Here is a 12,122-nt window from a genome sequence, read left to right as displayed (position 1 = left end):
AACCTAACCTAACAGCCAACAGGTCAGTCATGGTGTTCAATAAACTTCAGTTGTGCTTCTGCCTTGCTTATACTATTATCAAGAAGAGCTTTGCTTGTCAAATTTGAAGTTTAATTAATTGTGTTTGATGTTGGAGTTCTTTTTATGTTGTTTGATGTTGGAGTGGGTTATTCTGATATAAAAATTTATAACAATCAAGACTTATATATAGAACCCAACTCATCAGTCAGCACCACAATGCATGAATCTGACCTGTCTTGCAGAGGATATGTGAGCACTAACAGAAGCTTAGTTAGCAATTATGGATGATCAAACTAGGTACAAATTATAACTAAATGAATTGGCATATATATCTTCTAGTACGTATTAGAGGCCCAATTGATAATGAGGTTCCAATTAAGAGGTGTGTGGTGCCAAGACAATCCACATTTGGCTAAGAGATCATGAGCCATATGTGCCAATGTACATGTCTTCCTGTATATATAGTGTATGATGGAAGCCTATATATATGCATTGCCATTGCAATAATAGAAATAGTATTTTCCTTAATACCCTTCTCTGTTTTTGAGAAGGAAAGAAATCTACTTGCATATAAATTTAAATACCAGACTTATTCAATTTCTCTATAAACAACAAGATACATATCAAATAAGTCAAGTTTGGTTCTTCAAAGAATGCTTGGAGTTTAGTACGTGTGCTTCATTTGTCTCTGTGTCAAAATATCCTTAATTTAGACCTTAGCTTCAAAAATTGTAGGCACATCACAATTCTGAAATTTACAAAACCAAATCACCAAATGGCTATCAACAAGAAAATGAATGATGAAATCAATGTTGGGAATGAAAGTAGATTTTCATGGGCAGAATTAGGGAGATGTGGGTATGAATCAGGTGGGGGAAACGCGCACTCATCACCATTGAAGTAAACTTTGCGAGGAAATGCCCACCCCTCCTTAAGAGTGAAGGTGTTCTTGTCCTTTTGAAGGAGCATCTCAGACTGAACGTTCCCAAATTGCCCAGCTTGCATTAGTTGGTCATTGAAGAATTTCAAGCCATAGAACATACCAGTGTCATCTGAAAATATATATATAACATGGCAGCACTATCAGTATTTGAAAAAAAGCTCCAACCCAAAAAAATGAAAGTGGAAAATGGAAATTGATTGCATTGGAACTCACTTATGGACTCGTAAGGAATAAGAGGCTTGTAATCAAAGCTAAAAACTTGTGTGACATTGTTAAGATTTGGATGCTGAACAACCAAAGTCCAAAGGGTGTAGTTCATCCTGTAGTTGAAGTTTGTAATGGAGACCTTCACACGCCAATACTCCTTGTAGTTGAGCTGCACATGCCAGTGTACCCGGATCGGGCACATGTGGCGTGTGCACTGCAATAGTGGGCTGTTGTCTTTCCTTGGAGTGTTAAGTCCCGCCTTGTTAAGAATTTTGGAGTCGCTTCTGTAACACCATCATTGATCATGCATGTGTTTTAGGTATGTATATTCGCTGCACAACTTATATAATCTTTGAAAGTACTCAAAAGGGTGACTTACTGAACGCAATTGTTCTTGTTTTCGCAACCACAAGCACAAGATGGGCAAGGAACGACTGTGTCATTGTAGAAAGATGAGAGAGAGACACAACAACTTGGGTATTTCCTGGCCCGAAGTTGTGTATAGGTGCAGGTCACATTCCATGTCACTGCATACATATAAATAGTGATGTTAAACATTGGAATGCTGATAAAAATTAAGCATTATAGGATAGGAACCTTCAAAACAATCATCAATATTGAAAATTTGGTAAAAATTAGATCATGTCAGCAAGCAGAGGAACTTACTCAAAGCCTGAGTCTTCCGACGCCGGTCAGGTGACAAAAAAATGGTGGGAGGCACAATTCTAGCCCTGCCACAGGTGTACCCTGGTCCTGGGCCAAGCAGAGTGAAGTTCCTAGGAAGTCTCACAGTCTTGTTTGAAGTACCAGCTGATCCAACACTCAGCTGGAAGGCTGAGACAGAAGCTGAGGGGTCTTGGCCCCATGCAGCCACTACTCCACCTTTGCAGCAATTTGTGAATTGCTGGTTGTAAGGAACACCAGGAAGCAAGTCCACAACTGTGGGGTTTCTCTTGCAACAATGAGGTATGTTCCCTTTGAACCTGGAGCAGTCACCTTGCTCAGTGGCTTGAGCTCCCACCGCGGACCATATCACTTCTCTTCTTGCCCATGCCCAACCTAAAGTCCACCCTGGGCTCATGATGTGCCGATACATTTGGAAGTTGTTCATAGTTACAGATGCCTGGAAAATACCATGCAGCATAGGCGCAGTCATTAATACATTAATATTGAGATTATGCAATTGCCAAGTTTATATGCCCTCTATAACTTTTTAGAACAAACTATATATAATATCTATATTAATTTCAAGGCTGACAAGATCGAATTTCATATGTCAAAGTTAAGATTATTGATTTTGGTATTGAGAAAATTGATGTATATGTATAGTAAGGCAATATATATGGCCAGTTGTGAGAAGACAACTTTTATGAGAAAAAAGATGATATATACTCACCACATAGCCATCTGGTGTCCAAGACATGACATCCCATTTTATTGTTATGTTTCCATTTGGATCCAAGGGATCAAATGCAGCTGCATCAATTCACAAAACATGAACAAGAAAAATTATTTCATAAGCAGAAAATACCTTTTTCATTTCAATTTGGTAGTCTGAGGAGTAAAAGGTTACCTGCACATGAAAATATGGCAAGAAAGAGGAGAGCTGAGACAAAAAATCTCATCTCTGCTCCAAAAGCGAAATTATCAACTTGCCAATTGCTGAATTTGGGTTGTAAGCTTATGCAAATTTGTTAAGCTGGGTTCACAGGTTTGTTATATTCAGTATCTGAACTCTGAAGAAGTCAGGGATGAATCATGAACTTCTTAGAGGCTAATGGCTGTGCATGTATTTAAGAAAGATAGAGACTGAGCAATGGAAAATTTGTTAGTTTCTACACAGATGGGTTACCTAATTGGTTGTTAGATACTTATAACATCTTCAATTCTCTCAGTCTCTCTCATTTAGAGATTTCTGTTTGGCTTTCCATATCTTAAAGCAACTGCTAGGTGAGAATATGTTACATATGCAGTGAGCACAACATATCAATGGTCCTGGTTTAAGGTGAAGGGGACAGGTAATGAGATTGGCAGTTCAAGCTAAGAAATTAGCTAATATTATATACTCTGCTTGTCAAACCACACTTGTCCTAATTCTGTTTTCAGTCATATATATTTGATGAAAGTGGTGCATTCTAAGAAAGTTGGCAACTAAAAAAGGTAATATTCAATGCCTTCTCTAGCATCTTGCTCTTGTCTACATGTTTTAAGTCAGAAGCATGACTTTGAAGGAAGCAAACACCTTAGTTGTAGGGACAAGTAATGAGTCTCTTTCTGATGAAAAGACCACTCAACAGCTGCCATTTAACAGACTTGAATTGAATTGCTTCAACAGTTTTTTTTTTTTTTTGCAGTCTTTTGCCACTCATCTTATGCCCCCCCGCATCAGAATCATGAACAAGTGCAACGAAAAAATCTATATAGTTCATTAAATTGAAAAGACCTCAAAGCCAAACCATTAATCAATTAGCTTTTTAGAAGGTTAGGTGTAAGCATCAACTAGTTATGAGCAAAAGCATGGTTTATTGAACTGGGTCATAGATCGAATACATTTATTCAGTTTTATTGTCAATGAATTTGTGAGCTTAACAGTTGACACACTAGCGGCCAAAGTTTTTAACTTTTAAACATGTGCTCATCCTTCAAATTGTAGTCCCCAGAGTCCAGAGTCCAGACCATGTTGAATGGAGAGCATTAGAGCATTTTTGTTAGCTTAAAAATGAAACATTGGGCTTAGAGTTGGATTGCCATATTTTGTATTGATGAAGATCGGGCTAGTCAGACCAAAAAAAAAAAAAAAAGATCGGGCTAGGGCTTTCAGGCCCAGATTAAATCGTTATTTGCTTCTTTGTTTAGGCTCATGGCCCAGATAGATACATGGGATACACTACTGGGTCGTTTTAATCTATCATTCCACTTCCACCCCAAAGCAAATAGAACATTCTAGTGAGACAGGGTCCAAAGCTAAACTTGTCAACCTAGACCTGGGTGATCTAAAACTGGGGAACTAGAGAAACCCAGAGGCTAGGGCCGCTGGTTTTAGGTAAAGTCAAAATTCAAAGTTAATGCAGCCCACAGTAAAGGTTGTCTATGACTTTACCTTACCATATGTGGTCCACGTAACACTCTATATAAATTGGCGCACATAGAAATTCAATGTAACAGTGAAAAACAAAAGCAAATTACTTACAATTGCATTGGTTGTCTCTGTGAAGCATTAGAGCAATACTAAGCCAAAGATCGATCTTTCTGATCATGGGGCGTTGGGTTAGGCCTGAGGTGACCAAGCATATATTGTTTTTAACTGTTTTTGTTTTTTTAATTAAGGGATTGGTTTTTTATTTAAATTATGGTTTAATTGATTAGGTGTACCCGTTAATGGCTGCGATGACATTTGTGACAAGCTTGTGTGTATTTCAGCTTACAAGGAACATGTTACTAAACCCAGATGTCAGGTACGGACATATACATATATACAAGTACTAGTTCAATTTTGTTCAAATATAATTAAATTAAGTATAAACCCGCCCAGATGATGATGATGATGATGATGATGATGATGATAATTAATTTGCAGAATTAACAAAGCTCAGCGTCGAATGGCAGTGCTTGAAAATGAAGAAGAGGGAGAGAAGTATGCAGAGCACAGCCTCCGCAAGTTCCTCCGCACCCGCCCACCTGAGATCATGCCTGCCATCAACCACTTCTTCTCTCAAGATCATAATAAATGATCCATATCCATATCAACTGAAAAGTTCACGTAGCATTTGTTAGAGTCTTATATATACTTGCTCATCAACTTGTTTGCTCATCTCGAGCTCTGTTTATGTTTTGCTTAATTAGTTTGAGTCCTATTTAAACTTGTGTTGGTGAAATTTCATAGCAGGTCTTCCATGTCCTACCATTTTCTTTGAGGAATAATAATGAATTTTGATGCTAAAAAAGAATCGTGTTTTTTTCTCTTCCCCGTATGTTATGCAAATTAATTAACAATTTAATTTGTTTTAGAATAAAAAGTACGTTGTTTGTATTATGGCCAAGGAGGAGAAACAAACTGACAAAATAAGTGACATACGGTTCCCAAAAAGGATTAAAACAACTCTTTTCACACTGTTTAGCAGCGCAAGGCAGACCACCAAAGCTTATAAAAATTGGTCTTCAAATTAAATCAAACAAGCTAAGGCAACCTTGGCTCTTATTGAAATTTCCGTGAACTAGTATGCCCCAAGCATAGGTTTTAACAAAACGAGAATGAAAATATAAAAATAAGAGTATGAGTTACAAAATAAGAGCTTGAATTATTTTGTTTAGACAAAACTTTTTCAAGAGAAGACCAATAATGCCCAAGAGATATGCATGAAAAAAAATCACTTTCTGTATGTCAAAAACCAAACCAGAGGCCCCAAATGATCCAGCAAAACGGGCTCATAGGCTGAACCACCAAAAGAGCACAACTAAAAACATTTGAAAATTAAAATAACCCGAATTCAAGCCATACGCAATACCTCAAAGAACAGAGCAATTCTGGGAAAACCAAAAGCTAAAATACTCCTACCAAAAACCAAGAAACAGAGAACAGAACACAGAGAGCCAAAGGCACCGCCATGGAAAAAGGCTAAGCAAAAGAAAGACTCTGACATAGAATTAAAAATAAAAAAAAATTCAGCCGCACCAAATAAAGAATCTGATTACAAAAAACTACCCTTTCATTTAAAAAAAAAAATTTCAACACCGAAAAACAGGTCCACAGACTGAGAAGAGAAGATGTAGCCACCCCTAAAAAAAAATGAGCAACAACACAACCCTTAGTTGATGTTAATTTTTTTGTGAAGGGTTAAGTAAACTCCTCATCAGGTAAAAAGCTCACCAGAAGTCTCCACCTCACGACCGACCTCTCCTTCTCTCAGCTTCTTCCCTTCTCTCAGTTCCAGGTTCCAACCAAAGTAGAACTAAAACCAAATCTTTCATCCACCAAAAGCAGAGGAAATTACCAAAAAGGGCACGCCCAACTCCACTATTTCACAATGACAATCAAAACAAAATAAAAAGTTATGTGAGGCAAAACTAAAAAGATGACAAGAGCTGTAAAAAAACAAAAAAAAAACAATTACAAAAAACAAAGAGACGGTAAATGACCAAAAGAGGCTCAACTAATTCCACTAATTACAATAGTAAGCGTCTATTAAAAAAAACACACACACTATTCCTAAACTACAGTAACGCCTCTCACCTACGTTTAGTATATATAGAATTTAGCTAGCTTTGCCTTAACCTTAATTCATTCTCATAGGACCCCCATATAACTAATATTAGTTTGTTTATAAAAACAAATGGCAAGAGGTTTGAAATCTATAAAATATGGCCTCTATATCAACTTAGAGAATAGCAAACTACTTTAAGAGAGAGAAAACTACGCAAATGGTGATGGGTATTGATTTTACTTTTGTTAGTGCAAAGCGAACAAACCTTCTCCTTCGTCTCTCCTTCCATATCACTTCGCAACCTTTTTGTACTAAGGGTAATTTTGTTGCATTTTCTCATTCAAATTACATTACAAACTAAATCAATAATTTGAAACATACCCAACAAAAAAAAATAACTAAAAACTAATAGGTCTCATACAAATGGGTTTTCCTATATGGGGATGAGATGATCCAATGTCACTAAGTTATGTTTGAGCATAGATTTGGGTTTCGGTTTGGAGTTTTCTGTTACCAACTTACCATATACAACAACCCATTCTTTTGTAGTATATATAATGTATATATTATTTATATGCTAACTAAATCCTCATATAGTATACATAATCTAAAGCATAAAAAAAAAATCTAAAATAAGTTTTTACAAGGTAATATATATGGTTGCCACAGTCTGGCAATACATATGCTATCTACTAAAAAATATTACCATAAATTTGTGGTCCATATCACGTACAGAACTACCATTACCTTTATACTATATATGCAAAAAGCACATATAGTAGTTGCTGATATATTATTATCATGCATATATCATCTAAATTCCTAAGTAGACCTGTCAACGGATCGGATTTTAATCCGAATCCGATCCAAATCCGACGTAATTAGTAGGGATGGATTTACCATTCCAATCCGATAATCCGATTGTAATCCGAATCCAATAACCCGTTAACTTAACAGATGGAATATGGATTTAGGTCAATCCAATCCGATAATAATCCGATCCAAATTAATATAATATTTAATGTATTTTTTATATAGTTTTAATAAACATTATATGTTTGTAAAATAATTTGAGGTTTTTTTATACCATGAAACTACACTTAAATGATTATACTTATTTATATAAATTCAAAGTTACAAAAATAGACAAGAAAATAGTGATACTAAACGTAATACTAGTAAAATTTTAATCATATTTATTCTCTAAATAAATCTGATTAAAGTCCAATTCGATCCGAATCGATACTAATCGGATATAAATTGACATGTTCAATCCATAATCCGATTATAATCCGAATCCGATAATTTATTAGCTTAACGGATGAGAGATGGATTTAAATCAATCCGATCCGAATTCGATCTATTGACAGGTCTATTCCTAAGTGGTCCTAATGGCGTTCAAGTTATTCCATTTTCCTTCTTTTAATTCCCGACTTGAAAATAATTAGTAATGAGGAGGTACGTGTCAAATTAATGCATTATGGGAGTAACGTACGGTTCAGGTGATTTGGGTTTTCAATTTCCTTTTCATCTTCTTCATCTTAATTAATGAATTCCAACGTCTTTGTTATGATTGGATATTCGGATAGCCCAATATATTCTCTTTCCCATTTTGTTGGTTTTTGAGCATTTATAACCTGATATCCATATGGATCCTCATCCAGGTACAATTTGTCACCAAACTTGTACACTCTACTTCTTCGTTTTCTCAGCCAAAACTGAGAAAACAAAGTTGCTTCAAAACCCAACCCAAAAACTAATCCCCTTACTTCTTTTTCTTCTTTTTTTTTTTTTTTTTTTTTTTTTAAATATGAAGACTCAGCAGAGCCAAAACTTTGTTTTGGTCATAGCTGTTGCAGCGTTTTTAAGTGTTGCCACAGCTTGCTCCAATGGACAGTGCAAGGTTTGTAGCTCTTTTTTTATGTCAATCTTTCAATCATTTCTGACCCAAAAAAATGGAGTAAAGTTTCATTTTGTGGTACTTTGTTTGAATGAATGTGTAGCTTTTACAGGAATGCTCATCAGACGGAGATTGTGAGACAGGACTTTTCTGTTTCTCTTGCCCCCAAGGTTTTTCTGGCTCTAGATGTGTTAGATCAACCATTACAGACCAATTCAAGCTTTTGGTACGTCTCTATAACTCTCTCTCTCTCTCTCTCTGTTACACAGTTACATACACAAAGAAACACAGGCACGCATTTTGTGAAGTTTCCACAATTCCACCTTTCCATGACGATACCATGAAGCCAAAAAGACAGATATTTTGGGGGGCCGGCAGGGGCCCACCATTACTCATGAGTCATTGCTTTCTCTCCCTTCCTTCTGATGTCACAACCATTGAGCAGTATGCAATGGGCCATAAGCCCATTAGGGCCCAATGAGGGCAGACCTTGTGGGTTTTACACTTGGACCCAGCAGGCCATAAACCACTAGGGCCTAACGAAAATTGTCTCTGGCTCTGGGGGTTCAATAATATACTGATTCGTTGTGTTTGTGTACTTGTTGTTTTTAATTTGGAACAGAACAATTCTCTGCCATTCAACAAATATGCATTTTTGACAACCCACAATGCTTTTGCTATTGATGGAGAGCCATCTCGTACGGGAGTTCCTCGAATTACCTTTACAAATCAAGAAGATACTGTCACTCAACAACTTAATGTACGAATTTCAATTCTATTTTCTCAGTAAATTAACACTTATTGTTTTCATTTTTGGCATAAAATGTGGCCCTTGACTTTCTAACCATTATATTTTCCATCATTCATTGACATTTTACAGAATGGAGTTCGAGCCTTGATGCTGGATACCTATGATTTTGAGGGAGATGTGTGGTTGTGCCATTCTTTTAAAGGAAAATGTCATGACTTCACTGCATTTGTAAGAAAATCACTCCCCCATTTCATTTTCTTTCTTTCTTTCTTTATTTTATTGTTAATTAAGAAATTTGTACAAAATCTATTATCCCAACAATGTAGGAACCAGCTACAGATACACTGAAGGAAATTGAAGCATTTCTATCAGCAAACCCAGCAGAAATTGTGACATTGATATTAGAGGACTATGTTGAAGCTCCAAATGGACTGACAAATGTCTTCAACGCTTCTGGGTTGATGAAATATTGGTTTCCAGTCACAAACATGCCCAAAAATGGTCAGGACTGGCCACTTGTTAGTGACATGGTTGCTAAGAACCAAAGACTACTTGTGTTTACTTCAAAAAGTTCAAAGGAACAATCAGAAGGCATTGCATACCAGTGGAACTACATGGTTGAAAACCAGTGTAATAAGCAATTGTTTAAGCAACAAACTTTTTGTTTTTTTATACTAATATTATATGAGTTTTTTCATCTGTTATTTGAGAATAGTACCAAATTGAAATTTGCAGATGGAGATGATGGAATGAAGGCTGGAAAATGTCCTAATAGGGCAGAGTCCTCACCTCTAGATGACAAGACTAAATCTTTGATCTTGGTGAACCATTTTCTGTCTATTCCAATTAAGCAAGTCTCTTGTGGAATTAATTCTGGGGATCTCATTAACATGCTCAACACTTGTTATGGTGCTGCTAGCAACAGATGGGCTAATTTTGTTGCTGTTGATTTTTACAAGGTAATTAACCACTGCAAAATCAAATTTAATCTTAACTTAAATAAAAACAAATTTTAATCTACAACTAGCTGCTTGGTTTTTTTATGCAGAGGAGTGAAGGAGGAGGGTCGTTTCAAGCTTTGGACTTCCTCAATGGGAAGCTCCTGTGTAGCCGTGATGATGTCCATGCTTGTGTGGTAAGCTCAGAAATTTTCATAAAACCCATTACAATTTTTATTTATTTAAGTTTTTGGTGAATAAAGTGTGTTCATGATTTTTTTTTTACAATTTATGTCCTTGTTGCAGCCAGGATCACCTCTTGAGAATTTCTGAGGAGGGAGTAGGGACTATATAGTAATTCCTCGAATAAGCTCCAATCCTCTTGAGAATTTTGTGGAATTTCAAGGAATTATTAGCATTCTTTGTAATCCATTCATTTCTATATAAACAGAGATGTTGAAAATTGTTGTCGCTTTTTGATGGAATTATGGATGTGTCGTACATTGGCAAAATATGTCGTAGGCTCCTAGCATTGTTGGACAGTCACATATAATATATGTTGGTGTATTTGGGCTCAGCTCGTATACATTTGAGCCAGGCCCACCTACGGGTCTGAGAAGGTGGGCTTCTCTGAAATCCAACATTAATTATATATTTTAGGTTTTTAGTTTATGCTTTTGGAGAAAGATTTGATGTTCTGATTCTTTTTATATCCGAAGTTGTTAGTGTCAGAGAGTAGTTAAGTACTTCAGTAATTAAATTAATTAACTAGCTAAAACCACATAAAAAAGTTGTATGGTGTCCAGACGCACAAAATAGAAAACTTTCAGGAACATTTTATTCTCATCTTGTTCTTTTTTATGCAGCACGAGTGATCGAATCAAAATGCCCAAAATGTTGGCTTGTGGCTTTAAAATTTTAAGTTGTGCTGTATATTACATATAGTTGTTAATCCGTGGAACCTTTTAATATAGTACTTTTTTTTTGTGTGTTGAAATATTAAATATAGGGTTTGTGGGATGAGGTTGCAAGCATTAACGTTGGGAAAATAGGGTTGTAATTTAGTAATTTTTTTAAAAAAATTACTAACATAGACAATTTGACGACAAAATAACTTCATAGTATTTGAAAAACACTCATCAATTACTGGCCAAAACAAATTATCTGAGCGTAATTCGTTCAAACTAAACAGAAAGTTATGTAATCAAATTAGTTTTTCAATAAAAAGAGTAATAAAAATTGGGAGTACTTAAATAATGGAAAGAATAAAATCTTCAATTATCCATTCATACACTATAATGGGAACCAACCACTACTAGTACTAAATCTAAAGGGCCTCGGATCTTATTTAGTCAGGTTTTGTCTTCACCAATAATTGAGTTGCACTATGTCACTATCCAAAAACCAGCCATTTTTCCATCTCATTTGTTCCACAATTCCTTCTCTCTCTTTTTTGGCCCCAATTCCTTCTCTTTTTTAATTACAAGATTGTGTTCCTTCGTTTCTTTTCTTTCTTCCTTCTGTTGGGCCTTAATTATGAGTAAATTGATATGTTTACGATGTCCCATCATCAATGCTAATGACAAGCTTTCCAATTAGGACCAAAGTAAATTTTAAAAAATCAGATTTAACTAAAATTACATTAGTGGATGTCACCTTCACTGGGGCTTGGGTCAATATTTCCACACATAGCAACAAAATATGGAAAATAATCGAGCCTTAAGAGGCTAATGTCTGGTTCAATACCATGTACTTTGACCTCACAGCCAAAGGAAGAAAAAGAAACAAAGGTGATTAAAGGCTTCGGGCCTAAAAAAGTACATGTCATACCAACATTTTTAATTCTTGAATTGATGGTTTTAGTAATATAAATTAGATTTGTGAATTACTGTTAAATTTATTCGTATTTAAAAATCAATATTTAGTGGGTACTAAGTGCTCTGTCATAAGCCGCATTAAGTATAGAAATACATAATCCGATTTTCTATAATTACATAAGGATATAATTAATGTACAATTTTATGTCAGATCAGCCCAATTTGGGGCAGTCCACCTTTGAAATTTGAGGCAGTCAAATTCATGCCTCGTGACCAAGTTTCTCCATATTGTATAGTTATAGACTTGTAGCATCATTGTTCCCAAAAAAACTGAGGTTTGGTGC

General features: G+C 35.7%; 3 protein-coding genes across 3 annotated transcripts; 2 read left to right on the top strand and 1 right to left on the bottom strand.

Moving 5' to 3' along the window:
• Positions 1–283: 283 nt before the first annotated feature.
• Positions 284–3,015, bottom strand: LOC147288438 (COBRA-like protein 4). Its single transcript, XM_086241733.1, has 6 exons — positions 2,745–3,015; positions 2,568–2,647; positions 1,838–2,294; positions 1,551–1,698; positions 1,178–1,455; positions 284–1,073 (listed from the first exon to the last, which is right to left on the bottom strand). The coding sequence occupies exons 1-6, from the start codon at positions 2,794–2,796 to the stop codon at positions 790–792; spliced, it is 1,299 nt and encodes a 432-aa protein (XP_086097859.1). The 5' UTR covers positions 2,797–3,015; the 3' UTR covers positions 284–789.
• A 1,326-nt stretch (positions 3,016–4,341) lies between these two features.
• On the top strand, positions 4,342–4,930 carry LOC147288437 (B12D protein). Its single transcript, XM_086241736.1, has 3 exons — positions 4,342–4,450; positions 4,538–4,626; positions 4,749–4,930. Exons 1-3 carry the CDS (start codon positions 4,427–4,429, stop codon positions 4,900–4,902), a joined length of 267 nt encoding a protein of 88 aa, XP_086097862.1. The 5' UTR covers positions 4,342–4,426; the 3' UTR covers positions 4,903–4,930.
• A 3,207-nt stretch (positions 4,931–8,137) lies between these two features.
• Positions 8,138–10,650, top strand: LOC147288436 (PLC-like phosphodiesterases superfamily protein). The gene is made up of 8 exons (XM_086241734.1): positions 8,138–8,275; positions 8,376–8,498; positions 8,895–9,032; positions 9,153–9,251; positions 9,350–9,653; positions 9,759–9,982; positions 10,072–10,158; positions 10,268–10,650. Exons 1-8 carry the CDS (start codon positions 8,183–8,185, stop codon positions 10,292–10,294), a joined length of 1,095 nt encoding a protein of 364 aa, XP_086097860.1. The 5' UTR covers positions 8,138–8,182; the 3' UTR covers positions 10,295–10,650.
• Positions 10,651–12,122: the final 1,472 nt, after the last annotated feature.

The sequence above is a fragment of the Dryas octopetala genome, chromosome 4 (genome assembly GCF_963921425.1).
Source record: "Dryas octopetala chromosome 4, drDryOcto1.1, whole genome shotgun sequence".
Classification (NCBI taxonomy): domain Eukaryota; kingdom Viridiplantae; phylum Streptophyta; class Magnoliopsida; order Rosales; family Rosaceae; genus Dryas; species Dryas octopetala.
This window is presented reverse-complemented; position numbering and strand designations above follow the sequence as displayed.

Excerpts from the sequence above, each read along its gene's own strand:
- LOC147288438 (XM_086241733.1), bottom strand. The coding sequence starts at position 2,796 with ATGAGATTTTTTGTCTCAGCTCTCCTCTTTCTTGCCATATTTTCATGT. Across the intron at positions 2,648-2,744 it reads TGCCATATTTTCATGTGCAG|CTGCATTTGATCCCTTGGAT; the intron begins GTAACCTTTTAC and ends GAATTGATGCAG. Across the intron at positions 1,074-1,177 it reads TATTCCTTACGAGTCCATAA|ATGACACTGGTATGTTCTAT; the intron begins GTGAGTTCCAAT and ends ATATATTTTCAG.
- LOC147288437 (XM_086241736.1), top strand. The coding sequence starts at position 4,427 with ATGGGGCGTTGGGTTAGGCCTGAG. Across the intron at positions 4,451-4,537 it reads GGCGTTGGGTTAGGCCTGAG|GTGTACCCGTTAATGGCTGC; the intron begins GTGACCAAGCAT and ends TTAATTGATTAG. Across the intron at positions 4,627-4,748 it reads TTACTAAACCCAGATGTCAG|AATTAACAAAGCTCAGCGTC; the intron begins GTACGGACATAT and ends ATTAATTTGCAG.
- LOC147288436 (XM_086241734.1), top strand. The coding sequence starts at position 8,183 with ATGAAGACTCAGCAGAGCCAAAACTTTGTTTTGGTCATAGCTGTTGCA. Across the intron at positions 8,276-8,375 it reads GCTCCAATGGACAGTGCAAG|CTTTTACAGGAATGCTCATC; the intron begins GTTTGTAGCTCT and ends ATGAATGTGTAG. Across the intron at positions 8,499-8,894 it reads CAGACCAATTCAAGCTTTTG|AACAATTCTCTGCCATTCAA; the intron begins GTACGTCTCTAT and ends AATTTGGAACAG.